The 19,286-nt window shown below is 40.3% G+C and overlaps 1 protein-coding gene across 6 annotated transcripts in view; it reads right to left on the bottom strand.

Annotated features, from left to right (window-relative positions):
- Positions 1-19,286, bottom strand: part of STARD13 (StAR related lipid transfer domain containing 13) — a 305,064-nt gene that overhangs the window by 13,180 nt on the left and 272,598 nt on the right. For all 6 annotated transcript variants that reach the window (XM_062567113.1, XM_062567114.1, XM_062567117.1 and 3 more), the window contains 5 exons: positions 15,704-15,767; positions 9,033-10,411; positions 7,415-7,588; positions 5,225-5,384; positions 925-1,123 (listed from right to left, as the gene is read on the bottom strand). In XM_062567113.1, coding sequence (XP_062423097.1) covers positions 925-1,123; positions 5,225-5,384; positions 7,415-7,588; positions 9,033-10,411; positions 15,704-15,767 — 1,976 coding nt within the window. The remainder of the gene's footprint in view (positions 1-924; positions 1,124-5,224; positions 5,385-7,414; positions 7,589-9,032; positions 10,412-15,703; positions 15,768-19,286) is intronic.

The raw sequence follows: 19,286 nt of genomic DNA, 5'->3' as shown, positions 1-19,286 counted from the left end.
TGATCTTTATGGTAAATGGAGGCACAGAAGTAACTTAGATTCTTTAACACTGGGCTTATACAGTGTTAAAAATCGCTTTTTTGCTGGCTGGGTATGCTTTTCTGCATCTGTCAAAGCACTGGCAGACTAGTCTTCATAAGTGACATTCTCAAGAAAACTCTAATTCCTCTGCCTTTCAGTGATTTCCTCACTGTTTATTGTTTATTTCTCCCTCAGTTTCGACAAGAAATACACAAGTCATTTCCTGATTTACATGAATTTTTAGCATTCTGATGTATTTGAGTCTCAGATTTTGCTGAAGACTTCATATGCTGAAAAGAAAAGAAGAAACCCTCTGTTCTTTTTTCTTTATCTATTAGATTTTTACATAAAACCTATGTTTAGGAAGTAAAGGAAGGCAGCTGTTTTTTCACATGTCCATTTTATGAACTACAATGAAAAGACAAATAATCAAAAGTCCCAGTAAAGAAGGGAATGGTACAGGTGCACATTCTCATGGTCAAGTACCACATTTTCATGTTCAAAAGACTCAAGCGTATTGAGATGTTTGCAAGAAACGGACTTGCAATTTAAAGAAATCTGAGAAAAATATGAGTCTATATTTTTTATGTCAATGGGCAGCCTGTCCTTGTGTTTTTTTTTTTAATGTAAAAGACTGATAATTTGAAAGCTTCTTAAATTTAGATATTGTCTTTCCATTATAGTTCACAGCATTTTGACACTGAAACCTTCAAGCAGTTCTAAAAATCTGTCATCTAAAGACAATGACGGCAGAGAAGCTCTTTTCAGATATCTTAGTGGTGAACAGAAAGAATACAATCCAGTGTTAACAACATGTTTAAAAGTATTATAATACTTTATTATATAATACATAATACATAATCAATTGTAAGCATTTATAATAATTAAAGTCTTTCAACTTACACTGGTAGATGTGTAGAAAGGTCTCTCCCAGCTTACTTGTGAGGAGAGGTTCTGGCAAGTCCCTGAAAAACTGCTTTACCATGTCTGCCACATCATATGCTGACTGGTCCTCGTAACTGACATTTTCCGGGGAGCTCTCATTCATCTGACGTAAGGCCTGGATTCGGGATTTCACTCCGGATTTTCGAAACAGACCCACCTAATAAGGTGCCAGATTGAGTTGGGTAAAAGGACAATTTACTTACAGAACATAAAAAATATTTATGACAGGAGGCTTTGGTTATTACCAAAGCTACAATAGTTTATTTTACTCTAGGCGTTAGCAAGAGAAAGGTTTTGCAAATGCCACAGTTCTAGTTCGCCCGCAGTTGCGTGAACAGCTTCATGGTAGGACTTTAAGAGTTAATAATTCTGCTCTTCTATATCAGATCATAGACGAAAAGTTCAGAGTGCATGTGGTTATGCCGTTGCCTGAAGAGTTTAAGCAAGATCCTTAGCCGATATAAATCAGCGTGGCTTGCTTGGCTCCAGTGACTGTCTGTTGATTTACTCCAGCTGAGAATCTGGTTCCTCATGTTTATTTGGGTATATATTTTGAAGACTAACAAGAAAATATTATGTTCAGCTAAGTAATAAATGCTGTGGCAAAAGATTAGTACATCCTGGTAGAGCTTTAAAACCAAGACCAAATCTATTTTTTCCCCTTCCTGTTCTCTGCTTCCAACAGTTCCCTCAAATTCCACTAAAAAGCCCAGTTAGAAAGCAGAGGCCGCAGAGAGGTTATATTTGAGTAGTGTCACTAGGATACATTTTTATCTTGTTTGCTTTCTATTCTGAAGGAAGTGGTAATTCTCAGAACGAGGCCTGCTGGTGCCTTCACAGCAGTGCTGCCCTTTTACAGTAGTAGTTCTCATAAGTGGAATTCCCCTGAGGTGAATTCCTGAGCGTGAACCACTTTATTTATTCCCAAGTGAGTTTACAGTGTTTCATTTGGGAAGTATTAGCACTGTTTTCCTTCTGTTTTGCAGGGGAAAAGGTGAAATATTGAGAAAGATCTACAAAAATGCATTTTTGGGGGTTTTGAATTATAGGCTTCAGTTCCTCCACGTCTGCTGGCTTGTTAACTCTCAGTTCAGCCTACTGCATGGCATAGTCAGCCAACAAAAAAATGCAAAGGCAAGGAAATATGCCTGTCACCCTTCTTCCTCTCACTTCCGCCAGTGCAGAGTTTATTTAGATCTATCTTCATCCTGAACTGCCTCTCTAGAATGCTTTCCATGTTCATTTGTAAGGCATTTAGGTTTTTGTTAACTCATATATTAATAATATAGATAATATAAATCATACTATATGCTGTTCTGTGAGAGATGTATTCACTTACACAGGGATGAACTAGTATGCCAGGCTGAGAGCAGTGGCTGTGAGCTGCTGTTCTGCTCTGTCCTTTCATTTATGAGTTCAGTGTTGCTCATGATCTAAATATATATGTAGGAATTACAGAACAGGAACTTGCCCTGTGTACATCTTGGTGCATTATATTTCTGTTCACAGGTGAAGCTCTCTTTGGTTTTGACAAGAGACCCAAGAAAGAACATCTGTCTGTTTTTATCTGGTTTTCCCCTTCCCTTTCTGTTCTTCCTTTTAAATAATTTCTCTGCTTAGTTGCCTGTGTGCTGAAAACACAGGACAATGCTGATTCTACTCAAAAAATAAAATTCTGGCATGTGGTAGATAAATCTGATAGCAAAAATCCCAGCTCTGTTTTTGATGGAAAGTGTCCTTGCTGGCATTAAGAACCTCTACAAGCTTACAGCTCAGTTTGATGTGACAGGTCAGACATCCAGTCTCATCATAGCAATCTCCTGTTGCACATCACTCCACTACTCCCAATCTGCCTTTCTGTTTAACAATACTTATTCAAACTCTTGTTTTTCTCTTGGAAAAAATCATTATTAACCAAAAGAAGACAGTTCTTCACTTTATAGAGATGGTTTAGGCTCTGTTCTGCAATATTACAGACTCATTCTGTAAATAAAATGGGACTACAAACCCAGTAATATATCAGAAACTAGTCTGGCCCAATCTCTTTATTTTCCCCATGCTGTGGATCATCTGTTCTGCAAGCATCCATATGATGTATACAGAAATAAACATGCAGTTGACAAAGGCAATGCAGTTTCTATTTTGCAAGCTGAAACTGTATAATATATCCTACACATAATGGTGAGGATCTTCATATCATCTTAGACAGCTCAATGCCAGGAGCCAAACCTTTTAACGATTTAAAGCCACCTGAACTTTACTAAGTGCATGCTGTAGCAGCAATGCGCAATTCTGCAACGCACAGAAGAAATACGTAAACAAGACGCTGGGGGAGTCTGGAGGCTGCTCAGACCTCTGAGCCAGGCTTTACGAGGCTTCAAATTAAATGGGAACAAAGGGAGTGACTGTCAAGCAAAGAAGCTGAATTACCTGCAGGCTTTCAGCCCAGAGCTGAGTAGAAACATATTTTATATGTTCCTAATCTGTACTTCTCCTTTTTAATCTTGTATTTAGTTTTTTCCCAATTTCACTTTAGCTGACTTGAATTAGTGCTTCATGTAGCTCAGATGCTTCCCAACAACAAAAACCCTCTTGGGGTAGATACTTATTGGAGACTGCCCATGGATGCTCCTTTTGACTGTGTTAAATCTGTTAATAACGTTTTCCTTCTCTTCTGTTTTTCCTTCCCCTTTACTTTCTTGAGCAGCTATTTCCCCTTTCTTTACTCTTTTTCCCTATTGCTCTGCTACTTAGCTGACAAATCCACCCTTATCTTACATCTCTTGTTCCTCATACTTAGGCAAGTGTCTTCTCCTCCGGTTTCATCACTGATTCCAGGCCTGCTATGTCATTTTTTTTTCACTGTGTTTTTTTTCCAATTCAGTACACAAACCCACATTACCACAGAGATAATCATGAGTGTTAGCTATTGCATACATTGTTTCTACACGTCTCTATCCATGTTCCCCTTCCATCCACTGTTAATACATTCTTAACAGCCTGTTCTTCCAACACCTTAACTCCCACACTACATACATTAGGCAGAATTCATCTTACCTCATTTTAGACATCTGCAAGTTAGGTGTCAAGGTCTGGATACCATACTTGACTTTTACAGTAAATGAGAGAAATGGTGTGAAGTGCCTACATCTTCCCACTGGCTGTAAAATGAGTCTGCAGTGTTTCACAGCTAGATGTTTAATATTTAAATTACAGTTCTGGGGAGGATGCCTGTCACTGAACACAACCTGAACAGCAGCAGAACAGTGATCAAAAATGGCAGGATTCAGAACAGACCACTTCTACCCTTTCTGTGTGCACAGAGCTAGGAAAGCAGCAAAGTCTCTGGAGTAAAACCATAGAATCACAGAATGGTTGAGGTTGGAAGGGACCTCTGGAGATCATCCAGTCCAACCTACCTGCTCAAGCAGGGTAAAATGCTGGTTGCTCCTTTTGAGCTTACAGCTTTCTAAAACTAATTACAGAAGAGGTCACATGATGTGACGCTAATAACAGTAGAGGACTGAACCCAGTGAGCCAGAGGGTTTCTCCCAGACCTATGCTCGTAAGGATACATATCCTTATCTTTAGGGCAAGAACAGTAAAGATATGACTGGTATGTTCCTGCTTAGTAGCTAAAGGGAAGCAAAAAGCTGGAAATACTTTGAGCATGTGCATCGCCCTATTGGCTTGCAGCAGCTAATAACACTATAAAAGGAAACATACAGCAATAGCTTTGCCTTTGAAGCCCACTGACCTAACTCTATCTGGGTATATCTGGCTTTGTCAACAGAACGCTTGGAATATTTTGCTGAGTTTGCTCTCTATTCTTAGATCGTTCTTTCTTTGTCGAGTAAATAAAACCTTTTGTACCATATCTTGTGAAATGATGAATGTGTTTAACTCTCAATAGCAACAGTCAAGTGTGAGCAGTGTGGGTATCAGCGAAAACTGAGTGTTAAGCTCTTCCCAGGCCTGATTCAAAAGACATGAAGATTCCACCTCGTTCTTTGACATATGCTGTTGTATACAAACCAGTAGCACTGTTATAGCTGCAAGAGTTCAACAAATTAGCTGAATGCAATTCTCAAAATGGCAAACTATTGGTATTAGTACCAAGTATCAAATCAGCAGAGGAGATTTGGACTGATATGAACAACACGAGATATAGCAATCTTATTCTAGTACTAAAAAGGTTCATCGCTGCTTGCTTAAGATGGCTTTACAGTCAACAAAGTCCCTGGAGTAAAGTTCATACCTGATCTAGACATGTGCTGCGTAAGTAGCGCAGTGCTTGCTGTATGCTCTGGGGAAGAGGCTGTCCGGTTCTCTGGACATGAACTATCAAAGGCACACCAAAGACGTTCTTGTCCTTGTAGTCAGGGACTTTCATCCTCTTCATGAACTTTGGCACAGACCTGAAAATCGACATGAACAGATTGCATGAAAATATCAGAATATTTACACAGTCTTTCTAAGTAATGTGCTGGGAGAAATTGGTAGCTGGGAAGACCTGCTATTTTATAAAGATGGTCAAATAATGTTAAATGCACAATTTATGGACACTTTACTGTCTGTACAATTTATGGATTTCTTGACCGCTTTTCTAGGTAGGTGGCCTCTGGCTCTAAGATACAGCAAAACAACCCATTCTAACAAAAAAAAAATGTGCAGTTGTCATTCAGCTGAAGCCAAAGTGGTTTAAAAAATTCAGTAGGAACTCAAAGGAAAAGCACAGCAAAAGGTAGCAGAGAAGGTAAATGAGAGAAAAGGAGGATTGTTCCTTTAATATACTGAATGATTTTTTCATCTATTCAAACTATCAGTTTTGGGATTTAGCACTTCTGTTGCCTAAAAATGTAAAGTAAAAATGATACCTGCAACTCCTTATGGTTTGATCCCTAGTGTTACCCATCTGATTTCTAGTTAAGTTACTTTAGTGAAGCTGGTGAGCTTGCTTTTTTCAGTAAATGACAGTGCTAATGAGAAGAGACTGGATTGCCTTTGTGGGAGTCATGACTGCAGTGGGATTAAAAAGATGGATGAATATGACCCAAATATGACCAAGATTTTCTCTTCTGTGTGGGAAGGAGATAAACCTTGGATTAAATGACCTACTGAAGGAGTACAGAATACAACTTTACAGCTTTTTAGAATCCCGCTGCTTATAAATGCTTAGAGACTGATTATACAAACTGAGGAAATATTTGTCAGGAGGGAAAACCTTTGTACAAACAGCAGGATCTACCATTTGCTATATTCTAGTCTGCTTATTTGGAGTTGGTTAAGGTGAGATTTATCTCAGTACAGACAGCCAGAGGAACCGCACCAAAGGAAAACAGCAGTTCAGGGGTTCATCTTATTTAATTTTAGCTATGTAAACAATATTTGGAAAGAGTTAGCAGTCACATTTGCCTCTGTACCCATTTTGGTGGGAGGCACTTTTGGAGGGTAACCCAAACCCTCTATCTCGAGTTGAACAAGTTGCCTTTGGGGTTGCCTGTCTTTTTCCACTGACAACAGAGCCAGCTGACCTGACCTGCTCAAACTAGATTCCTAACTTTTTTGAGTGGCTGATGTTAGTGAAGTGGAGCACACATGTAGTTCCTTATATCTGTTTTTCTGTTTCTAAAAGTAAACTTGCCTTATCTAGCTCACAGCATAATTCAGTGTGATACTGGTGAGGCACTTTGAACATGGAAAGCACAATATAAATGTTAAGTCATATCATTTTTGGACTCAGTGTCTCTGAATACTTAGGAAAATTTCTATTATCTTTTTGGTTGTTTCTCAGATACTGATAATTTCTTATCTATGTTTATTTCCATTCCAGGATATCTCACTCTACATGGCCTCTCAGGTTAAACAGGAAGACTTCTGTAGCTGGTTGCACTCAAAGGAGACCCATTGCCAGCCTTCACGTCCATCTGCTCTTAACTCTACAATCCGAGTGCCCAGGTAGCTGTTACGCCTGCAAGTAGCCCGTAACACAAATCCAGACCTAGGCTAAAGCATCTTTTAATCTCTAGGGAAAAATCCTCCTATCCAGTTCTATTCTTCTAAAGTACAAACATGGCAATATTGAATATGTAGAGTACTATCAGCAGCTGTTTCTTTTTGAATCACAAAACAAATTTTGGGAAAGACTTATTTTAAACATTTCCTCCTTTTAATCACTCTCTCCTAGTCCTGTTTATTTTTCTGGAACTTGAATGTTGTTAGAGAGGCTGAGGTTGTCTCACTGTTAGAGCACAGGAGTGAGGTCAGATCTCTAGGATATGTTTCTGACTTTGCCACTACGTCACTAGGCAGCTATGGATTAGAGACAGTTCCAAATTCTGCTGTTAAAGTAAATTGTTCCTACTAACTCTATTTATTAAACTTACAATTAGAATTATAGATTTAGGATATAAATATATCTCTTTTTCCAGCTATATATTGTACTCACCAGGTCCAGCCATGCTTGTTTGACATAGAGTATTTTTCCATGATGGCAGTAAGACGAAGTAGAGAGAATTTTTGCAGTAGATTCAGTTGGGCTGCTGACTGATTACTGATGTGAAGTGATGCTATGGAGTGGCTTAGGCGATGAGAGATTTGGAAACTATGCCACCGTAAACGCCTTTAGCAAAAAAAACCAAAAACAAACAAAAAAAACAATAGAAATTCATACAATTAAGTGCTTTAATTGGGAAGAAAGAGGTGGTATACTGTGAGAAAAGACTGGGCAATATATAAACAAACAGTCATATATACACACAGTTATGGCTCATTGTGTGTCCACTGAAAGAAAATGTAGCTTGGAGGCAAATGAAACAATCTGCTTAGTTTGAATTGCTTAATTTTGGAAATTGGCAAGCTTTGATTTTTTTTTTATGCTAGATTCAAAGGAGGTGTGGGTCCCTTTTATGCACACAGGGAAGCAGTGTTGCCTATTATGTTCTTTAGCCCACACATATCCAACAGGATGTGGATTCAAATATTCTCTTCCCGACTCAAATATTCTCTCTCTGGCTCAGAACTGGGACTTGATGCCTAGTCCCTCACCTCCCAGAAGACGAGCCTGACCACCAAGGTATTTGGAGATGATGTTATCCAAATCAATCTGTTCTAAAATTGTTGAAGGATTTTTTTGTAGCAGCGTTTGAATCGTAGGCAAAAACCATAACTACCAGGCTAATGAGATATTCTCATCTTCTTTTTACCCCAATAAACTTTATTTATGTACTGGATATATTGGAAACAACTCATTTTCACTTTCTTGTTTTGTTAGACGTGAACTTTGGCCCAAATCCTGCAAACTTTGGCACTAGTTATTTACTTAGTAGTTTCCTCGAGTTCGCTTGCATGTGATGGTGGTGAGCAAGCATGGGTGGAAGTAAACCATGGCACAGCAGAATCCTGTGTGTGGACATGACGAGATTGACACCAGATCAGAAAGTGCCAATACAAACCCACCCTACACACAGCAGTACAGATCCAGAAAGCACTTCATCCAGAACAGTCTTCAGCTGGAACACATTCCTCTATTTCATAACAGGTCTCCAAACTATTAGCAAAATCCTGCACTTTGCTTTTATTAACAAGTTAATTGTATATTGTCATTTCATCCAGCTGTGTAAGGGAGTGAGAACGTGAGGGAAGGGGAGGGAAACTCCCTGTGAGAACAAAGGGCCACAACTTTGAAGCAGGTTAGTGCATAAAAACGTGCGTGAGGCTACTGACATACAAGTACTGTCTGTAATGTACTCAGGGTCTTCTTTTATAATAGGATGGATCATGGGAGAAAAAAGTATGCCCTAATTTACACTGTTTCTCCATTGATTTCTCTTAAAAGTTTCCAAAGGAAGATGTCCCTTCCCCAGAAGTACTCCTTTGCCCTGAGAAGTCCTCTTCCTCATACAGGACAAGTACAACTATAGTGATACTTTGGTGACATTTTGTGATGCCTAGGCTGAAAGCCTCTCCTTCATTATATCATATTTCACAATCATCACACGATTTCACAAATCATTTTGTTAATAGAAGAAGAAAGATAGAATTGTGTACAGAATCATGTCACCTACCTGCTTGGCCTTGTGAGAGATGCTCCCACCCCAGAGTCTCTCCTATCCCTACCACCGGTGGCTTCTGACTCATTCAGGGATGTTCCATCTCTGTCCATGTCACTTGGTGTGGTTCGGCCATCAGAGACAGAGTTCCCTTCAAAATCAAGTGTGATCTGTGTGGGTGACTGGAAAGGCAATGATGGAGATTCCTTCAAGGACATGTCATCAACTGGCAGACCTGGCAACACATTCTTTGACCAGCCATCTACCACCTCCTGGAGTCCATTGACATGCTGCAAAATGTCATCTAAATGAGGAAAAAGGACATCTTTCTCTAAGTCCAGGAGGTCCCCAGTACTGGCATACAAGTGGGAACCTGGCACGTTGTCATAAATACTAACTCTGCTCTCTTTTGGACAGCAAGCCATCAATCCAGCCTCTTTTGGAGTAGAGCAGTTCTGTTTTCCCAAAGAGATGCTGCCTGTCCTCCAGTTTACATTATTACTGTTGTCTGTAGGTGAAAGGCTTTCAATAGAAAGTGCCTTTGGGAAGGTCCCTGGTTTGTGGTCCTTGGGAATATGCACAACCAAGTTCTCTTGGGAATGAAATTCATTTTTTCGGTTTTGGTCTACCACTTGCCGTAAGGCTGTTCCTGCCAGAACATCTAGGTCCTCCAAATACATGCCACCCCTCTTGTTTGCTTCATGACCTTTGCGTTCCTTCAGACATGGTGTGCTCACCCCACTGCTGCTGTTCTCGGACTGACTGCTGTCACTGCTGGATTTGGCAGAAAAGGAGAGTCCTCTTTTGACTGAATCTTGTCCTAAGTTTTGGAGATCACCATTGACTATCTGTACACAGTGCATGTCTTTCAAGGATTTTGGCTCATACTGAAGAACAGGTCCACTTATCTCTAAAGGACCTGTTCTTCCCGAGCCTTTTAGTTTTCCATGCATACCCTTTGCTTTTAATGTCTCCATGCGTTTCAGAAAAGTTTTTGCTTTTGTTCTTGTTGGTTTCTCATTCTTCAGGTTGTCCTTGGGGGCCAGGAGAGTGCTTACTGAAGTGGAGTCTTGCAGAAGCGTGTTTTCTACATCATGCTGTCCAGAGCAGTTGCAGATCTCCCTGACAGCGCTGCTGATGCCGGACTGACTCCTGTTGTCACTACCCCCACTGCTCTCACTGTGAATAGATGAGACCTCAGGTTCACTCAGATCTGTAAGGACACTCTCACTGCTTGTTGTATTTTTCATTTTAATGTCCCCAGAAGACCCATGTCTGTCTGATCGGTGAAACAATGCATCGATGTCATCCACTCGAGACCATCGCCTGCTGGTTCTTTGGAAAGTCCATTTATTACTGATAGCACAGAGGTCTTCCTCATCTGAATCTTCACTCTGGAAAAAAGCAAGTAGCACATATCAAGAATAGGTTTTTACTCATTGTTTGCATTAATATGACTATACTGCTCAAGAGAGAAACAGGTGGTAAAGGTGCCATGCATCTAGTCTTGTGGGATATTGGTCATCAATCCTTTCATTCCAGCTTTTATCATTTCACTGTGAAGACTGTAGTGAGCATGTTAATCAGTAAAGACTAAATCTCTGCTCTTCATTACAGAGTTCACGAGTGGACTGGCTGCGTCGTATCAGCGCCTCTCGGCTTCAGTGGGGTGGTTTGCCTATGCTCTAACCTGGGAAAGACCGATGCCTACAGCGACTGTTCAGAATAAAGAGAAGGTTTTGAAAGCTGCTCAGAGGTGGATCCTGACTTGCAGGGAGGGTGCTAAGATGCACACAGGAAAGACTGAGCAGTAGCTGGGAACTAGAGCACTGTGGGCCATTTAAGCACCCAAGACAGTAAATACCCTGTGATGCACTTACTTTTGCAGTGAGAAGACAGTAAACATTCCCAATAGCAGCAATAAACCTCACAGACCATGTAAATCTTACAACATTTATATTTCAGGAACCTAACTACAGACACATGGCCACAGTGCTTAAAATAACAGAAAAAAAATATTTGGAGTTATTACTTTGGGTGGATGAGGGGGAAGGTGGCAAAAACAGCCAACAGCTGGGGAGGACTGGGCAGGGGAAGAGGCATGGCTTAGTCCTGCCCAGCATGTGCCCATGGGGACAGTTGAGGGGAGCCTTCCAGCCAGGGCAACCTCTGTCTTCATTGCATTTGCCAGCAGGAGGGACTCCAGGACTGATGACCCTGGCACTGCCCTATGCGCCCAGATCTTTTCCTGCTTTGCAGGCGCAGCAGAAGCAGCACCGCCGCCCTCTCCAGTTGTCTCCTGGCCCCAGCCCTCAGCTTTGGGCATGCAGCTTTGTGCTTATGCAGTGTCAGGAGCTAATCTGCAATGCAGACATCATCTACCAGGAGAAAATATGATAAAAAAAAGCTCCTCCTATGACATTTTTCTCATCTGTTTGTCTAAACGAGAAAGATACATCTTCAGCATGAAGTGCACAGTTGTTGTTGAGCTCATGGTTCTCTAAGGATGTAAAGCCCTCAGCTGCTAATGAGTATCCTTCCCTTGACGTTGAATCGGGTTTATACTGCATTATTCCTGTACATTTTCAGGCAGAACAAACTAACTTCACCTACGTGACATCCAAACAACTCTCCACATTCTTGGAAGCAGTATGAAGGCAGTAAAATATGACAGGTTGTCAGACTAAAACGAGGTGCTAAACCAAAAAGATTATTTTGGGACTGGAAAAAATTCTCATTTTAAGGGTCTATTATTAGAAATATTTTTCTATGAAGTTTTGATGGTAAAGTTATCTTCTATCTCTGACTAGATCTCCCCTGGCTTTTCTAATTGAAAAATGTAGAATAAATTTTAAAAGAACCTCCAGATCTTAAATAATGCTAAACCTCAGCAGATGAAGACTGTGCTCAGCACTGTGTCAGGTCTCCCTAATACCATAAGCTTTTGCTAGCTTATCACTTTAAGTTGGATAGAGGTTTTATATCTTGTCCAAATTATAAAATAAAATATTGCTGTGAAACAGGCAATTTTGGGTTTAGACATTGCTGGTTTATGTGTTATGCTGAGGTACACAGTCCTTCAGCTGATGTTAGCTCATAGGAATGAACGGATGCCTTAATTCTGCTGCTAGCTACAGAGAAAAACTAAGCAGCTAGAGAAGCAGCAGGAAAAGACGTAGAAATGGCTAATGCTATCTTGGTCATTTTGTTTGCAGGAAAGAGTGGAATATTAGAGAGTTCTACTTTCCACTTTAGCTTGACAGTTTGCTGCTAGAATGCACATATGCAGCAGGACTGCACACACACAGACACTTAAAAATTCATCTATTGTGGTCTTAGTAGTGCCACAAAGTGGATATTTTAAAAACCGCAAGGGCATGTACTTTTAAATATTTAGCAGTGTTAATTATATCCACAAAGCATACCACTGCTGAAGCACTGGTGGCACCAGCCAATAGGATAAAAATATATATTTTTATTTATTGTATGTCCCCAATATGCCAAAAGGACCCTAAACAAGACTCTTGGCTGATACAAATCCCTGTAGCTACACTGACATCACTGTACGAATTGACAGGACTTAGCTTTTCTGCAAGCTGGAATTGATTAAACTAGCCAAAATGTTAAGAGACATTGCGAAAAACACCAAGAAGAGAGCAGAGAAGAGGAGAAGATAGAAATAAACATAAATTCAGTGGTGAATCTACTTTAAATTTTTTTAGAGGAAAATAGTTTTTAAGATTTGTCTTTTTAAGTAGGTAGAGATTAACAGAAATGGATATTGGTATTGAACATCTAACCACAACACAGGCAAGTACAGCCTGCCCAGGAACCAGTCAGAAAGTACAGAGGGTTTTCTCTGTTGAAATTTCCACTTAATATGAAAAAAAGCTTTATTTATTTTTTTCAATATGTAATGAAACAGGCTTCTTGTATTTCATCTGAAGGAAAATCAGACAAATGAAATATCTGCATTGTGAAATGCTGCCATGGAGACTGACTCCAAATTCTGCCACACTGTGTGTCCTGTGACATAACGTGCTTGTCTGTGCAAAGGCTTTAGAAGAAATTCTGGAGCCCACAAACATCCCAAATAACCAACTGTTCTTGTTAGACATCAAAGCGCCCTGACAAATGAGACAGTCCTAAAAATGCAGACAGCATTTTGCCAGCCGACGTGCTGCCAGCCATAGTGACAGTGGGTCAAGAGCAGGTCTGAAAGTAGCGTTTCATTTTCCAGAGATTGAGTAGAATCTTGTAGTGGTGACTGTAAATTTCTACTGACCTAGGTTGAATTCAAGTACATGACTTTGGAGCATATTCGAAAGTCACTTTAATGCCACTGTGTTTGGGAAGATGAGAAGGGGCAAGTTTCTTGAGGAGTGACTGATAACATTTCCCAAAGAGAAAGAGTTTTTGATTCATAGATTTGTCACAGCTGGTTTAAAGTAGCACATGGCTTTTTGACTGCGGGTGTACTTTCCTCAGATAGAGAGGGATGCTAACAAAGGGCAAAAAGTAGGTTTACTTGTAATGGAATTTTGCCACATTTTTCCAGCTGGGGGCAGGAATTCTCATAAATCGACAGCTGCAGAAGGCAGTTAATCCAAAGGCTAATCTTTGTCTGTTCAAATCACTTATGGACATATTTGCAACATATTTATGAGGATCTCTCCCTTCTCACTGAGGCTAATAGCAGGAGAGCAGCTAACTTCCCACAGAGTGAACATACCTCCTGGCATGAAGCAGGTGGGAGAGTTGGCTGCGGGGAACATTCACCCCTTGTTGGCTTTCACAGTAACCTTGACTGGTAGCTTATTTAGCCATATTTTGATGAATTACTCAAGCAGCTGCATGGGTCCTGTGCAAATCTGTTATGCTGAACCTCTAAATCAAGCTGACTGTGCATTTTGACATTCAGATGACCACAAAAACTATTAGAAAAGGCAGAATATGTAGTAGTATCAATAAAAGAGTTTACTTGAGTGAATGATCAATTCTAGCCCCAATCTCTAGCTTTTACACTGACCTTTCATTTTCTCTCATTAGCAGTCTTTCCTGCCTCTCCTCCTCCCTCCCACATCTTCTCTGTATTTGTTGTCCCAGATCTCAGCCATTCCCTCTTTCTGTGCTATGGTTCTCCCTGCCTCATGCATGTACGGACCCAGCTAGCTTCTGTCCCATTGAATAGGTAGCCAAATAGGACAGTCTCATTTCCATAGCAAAATACTGGACTTCTGCAAGGAGAACAGCACATGGCTTCAACCCACTTAGAACAGTGAGGAGTAGCAGCAAGTTTTAGTTAAACCAAAGATAGGAAGAAAATCCTCCCCCCCACACACTTTTTTTCCTCTGATATGATCAAGAGCTTAAAGAAGCAAGTAAGCAAGCAAACGTACAAACTTCCCAAGAAAACCAAAATACTTGTTGAAGAGAAGGACAGGAACTAACGTATAAACAAAATTTCCACAGGACAATCAGCATGCATGTGTATGTTGCTTTTTGCAGTTCTGTCCCTTATACTGCTCCAGTGTCGCTGCTTGAACTCATGTACATATGCACATGCAACAAAAAGGAAATCACTCCAAGCAGGTCAATGATACAATGGATTTAGCGAGTTCCCTCTTGCTGAATGAGCTCAGTCTCTTCCTACAGTGCCTGCCCACTCACATTATAAAGTTAGCATTGTCGTCGGGGGATTTCACTGTTCATCCTGTCAGGCGTGATGTGGGTATTTGATGTGGAAGTATTGGCACTTACCAAAGACACAAAAATCCATCAGGTCTGAAGCTGTGAAGAGATGGGATCCCTGTGGTTTCACTGAATGGACAAAATGCATGCTGGAGAGGCTACATACACAGAAGAACAAATGGGCTTGTGCAGAAGGTGATGGACTATCCAGACATTAAATCGTTTTTGTCTGAGTTCCCTCACTCACTGAATAGGGTATGAATATTGAATTTGCAAAAATGCATCTCTTAAGAGGTAGCTTTCAAAAAGTGTTAGACAAACTTTCTAAGGAAGGAAAAATATATATCAAGATTTTTCAGAGTCAGTGATTACTATTGTACACTGCTGAAGCGCCTTGGGGAATTTGTGGCTAGAAAACCAAATGTTCAGCAGTTCTGCTGGACATGTTACAAAATTCTCAAAATCAATAGGCAGTTTCTGCATTCTTCCCTGAAATCCTTTAAGCCTCAAATAATTCCCATGTTACACAGGAGTTTGTAAGGATGACAGGGCTTATTTTCATATTCTTAACTGGGAATAAGTTAGTGCAAGAAATAAAGAAAAGCTATTGTTTTAATCGGAGGAGTTTTCATTTTTCCCTAGCAGGATTTTCCATCGTGTACTCACATGGCATTTGGCAAACAGGCCACTGTAATGAAAATACACTGTCCTTTCACCCACTAACTTAAATTGCACACATATAAAGTTTTAAATACTGCATGTGCCCTTTTAACACATGTAGTTTTGTTCCTGCTGTAGTAGTCATTTTTTCTTCTTTTTTTTTTGTATTTTCAAGATTCAGCAAGATTTTGCCTTTCCAGAAAATGCTAACACACATGTTCAAAGCCAAATATGCTTAAGTTACTTTTAAGAGCATTAATGACTTTAGCCTAATTTGCAGAGCTCTTATGACAAAATTCTGAACAAAGCCAGCACATTTCATGATGTTTTCTTACCTTTTTTCTTTGTAAGTTCACATCGAGTTTCATTGAGGCGCACTTGTTCAATGTGTTCAGTCGTCTACAGGGTAAAGCAAAATCGAAAGATTAGCAGCCTCTGATTAAAGGGCATTTTTCATAATTTCAAAAGCTTTTCTCTTATCTGCCTGTAGCATGCTAACTCCATACAACAAGCTTTAGGAAATGATACCATTCATTTTATTCCAGGCTATAAGGCCCCTGCTTTAAAAGGGCATCTTACCTTCATATTGCTTGATAGCCAGCTTTTATATATTGCTTTTTAATTCATAGACATTTAAGTACTTAACAAAGGATATAAACAAAATACTTTTTATGGATGGAGAAATGATCAGAGAGCGAGGACATAAGTTGCCTTCTGCAGGAATGTAACATAAATAGTATAAAATGATTTAATGTAAATGCTAGGGATTTCAAAGCACTTGGCAGAGACAAAAGAAAAAGTGAGTTTCAGATTCAGTGCCTCATTTCAGGCAGTTAGTATCTCCTTTAAAAAGTTGACAAAAGGAGAAATTATAGTAATCAGTTAATTATTTCTTCATGGCCCATCGTTCCTTCCCTCCATAACCTACAGATCTTATAGACAGATTAACACATCCAAAATACAACAAATTTAACAACTTTTAAACAAACACTGTTTCCAGACTATGATTTGCCTGCTATGATATGAGGAACCATATGAAGAAAGGCTGTGAGAACTGGGCCTGTTTAGCCTGGGGAAGAGGAGACTGAGGGGGGATCTTATCAATGTGTACAAGTACCTGAAGGGAGGATGTCAAGGGGATGGGGACAAACTCTTTTCAGTTGTCCCGGGTGACAGGACAAGAGGCAATGGGCAGAAATTGAAGCACAGGAAGTTCTGCCTGACCGTGAGGGGGAATTTCTTCCCTGTGAGAGTGACAGAGCACTGGCACAGGTTGCCCAGAGAGGCTGGGGAGTCTCCTTCTCTGGAGATCTTCTAGGCCCGCCTGGATGCAACCCTGTCTACCATGCTGTAGTTGACCCTGCTGAGCAGGGAGGTTGGACTAGATGATCTCCAGAGGTCCTTCCCAACCTCAACCATTCTGTGATTCTGTGGTATTACAAGGATTTCTGTTTGGTTTCTGCTCATTAAATGCTGAAATGACAATCTGTAAGCATGGAAAGTGAACACTTGCACAAGTGTGTGCATCCATATGCAGAGGGAGTCAGAGCACTGCAAAATGTGTTCTTTTAATAATGAAAGTACTATGTTAATCGTAACTGCTTCATTTTTATTTACACTTTAAGAGCCTGATTCATGAAACCATCCATCTTCCAAAAGCACATGAAGTCTCAGTGGTAAATATCAACTTTAAATGTTTGCCTGTTTTAGGGCTAATTTTCAGAATGAGGAAGGGCAGAGTTAGAGGGGCATGTATCCATAGTACTCTTCTGTAAGCCTTCTGTATCTCCTGTATCTTTGCAGTAAGACTTTTTTTACTTTTGGGTCCCAGGATGAGAGGATGCAAATCTACAGAACCGGTAACATCTGAAATGTATATGATAAATTACAGGGGCATGTGAAAAAAAAAATCACATCAAAAACAGAATCTCTCATAGAACATCAGAACATTAGATTATTAGTATACTCCTCCCTGGGACTTAAGGACTTAAAAAGAATCAGCCTACCAAATGTGGATCTTCCTTACAAAATTTCCCTCACAAAATATCACCTCCTCATCTGCAAATAAAATACTCTTCCTTAACTCAAGCTGATAAAGCCCTTATGCCTTATCAGAAAGTCCTGTGCTCATCATATTAAAGTGAGTGTAATGTACGCACAAGCACACCCCACATGCATGGTACTAATGTCCTTGTAATAAATTGCAGGCCTCGTGGTTCTGTAACTATATCTTCAGCCTTCTGCCCACAAATCCTCCTCCTCAGGGATTACATCTATCATTGCAAAACTCATCTTTTGCCCAAACATGGAATTTCTCAAACCAAAGTTTCATTTTGTTGGGGCCCTGGCTGAGTAATGTTCAGTGCTTCTTCTGAGTACAAAATGTTTAAATTTGGATATCTATATTGATTCCAAATATACAAAGGCACAGACACATTTTCAAAGGACTCCAGCTCAGCCTTCTATTAGTGGAGATAGTTTCCTTCGCGAGGTGAACTGAAGGCTCAGATCTGAGTTCCGGCATCTCCTACTATTATTAGTTGGCTTGTGCTAGAGAGACAAGTTTGCAGAGGCATTTCTACATGCACATGCTGTTGTGTGCACCACTGCTGGGCTTGTTGACTGTCGACTCACATCTGCATATCTAAATCAAGCTGCTAACACTGTCCTCACACCTTTAAATTGGATAAGCCAATCTATTCTGCAAAATGAGCCACTAAAATGTAAATCCGGTTGTCTCTACAGTAGCACTCAGATTTACCTGAATGCTGTGGCATCCCCGTAGTTCGTGTTCCCTGTTAATGTGACTGAGATCTGGGACTGCCCTGAGGTCCCATCTGGGCCTCAGGACTGGGTTTCTTTCCTCTTTCTAAGAAAGTGGGACAGAAAGGTTGTGTCTGTTGGATCTTGTCTGACTGCAGTGTCACAACACGGCTGGGGTGTTTTGCCAGATCACGAATGGGGAAGCCCTTTTCGGACATTCTCTATGAGGCTAAGCAGGAGAAAAGAGACAACCGAATACATGCCCAGAGCCTCACAAATTCTGAGAAACCATTGCCTCCTTGGAAGTTGCACATCAAATCTGAAAATCAAGCTATCAACTTCTAACTCCCTCATCTCTATGAGAATGACTGCTGAAGAAATACTTCCTGAAAAACAGCGCTACAGTATGAGCCTTGTGGCTTCACAACAGTCCCTAGCAGATGATTTCTGCAACTGTTTTCTCCGTGATTTATAAAAGAGCCCTGTGCTTATTGCTGGTTTGCAGCTGTTTTTGAGAAGATGTAGAAGAAAACATTTGAAATACAGCCGTCAGTGAGCCTTCCTTTACTCAACATAACGTTGCATGCCTTCTAAAAGCAAAGGAACAAACAATGCATTTTAGGAACATGAAGAAGAGAAAGTGGCTGCCAGTGACTTACACTTTGCCCTGCTGGCACCTAGGTAACTGCAAATGCAGCCAAAGCAGAACGTGTCATGGCGTTTCTAAAAAGGGGCCTCATCTGCTGCGTGGAAAGGTGCAGAAGTCACAGGGTCAAACAAATAAAACAATTTGAAGCAATCACTAATTGTATTAGAGAACAAGATCATTTCAGAGAGTAGAGTCGTTCGGAACTGACAGGTCAGTTCTCTAAAAGTCAATGTCCTTACTTAGACGGGAATTTTAGAGAGCTAAATCATTGTCCTGACTGCTTTCTCATCTACTTTTTCTACGAAGAACCCACTCCATCAAAAACAGAACTACTTTTTAATGGGAGCCAGGGGCTCAACCTCAGCTTGTAAATTTATCCATCTACAAAATAACGGCATGCTTTCTGGGGCTTTTTCAATACTGTGAGAAGATTTGCCAGTGAAATTAGAGAACTAATGATCATTTTTGTTAGCTCACCTGGTACTAACAACGCCAATCAAAACCAG

Source organism: Rhea pennata, chromosome 1, assembly GCF_028389875.1.
Source record: "Rhea pennata isolate bPtePen1 chromosome 1, bPtePen1.pri, whole genome shotgun sequence".
Classification (NCBI taxonomy): Eukaryota; Metazoa; Chordata; class Aves; order Rheiformes; family Rheidae; genus Rhea; species Rhea pennata.
Note: the sequence above shows the minus strand (reverse complement) of the source record. Positions and strands in the feature narration are given on the sequence as shown.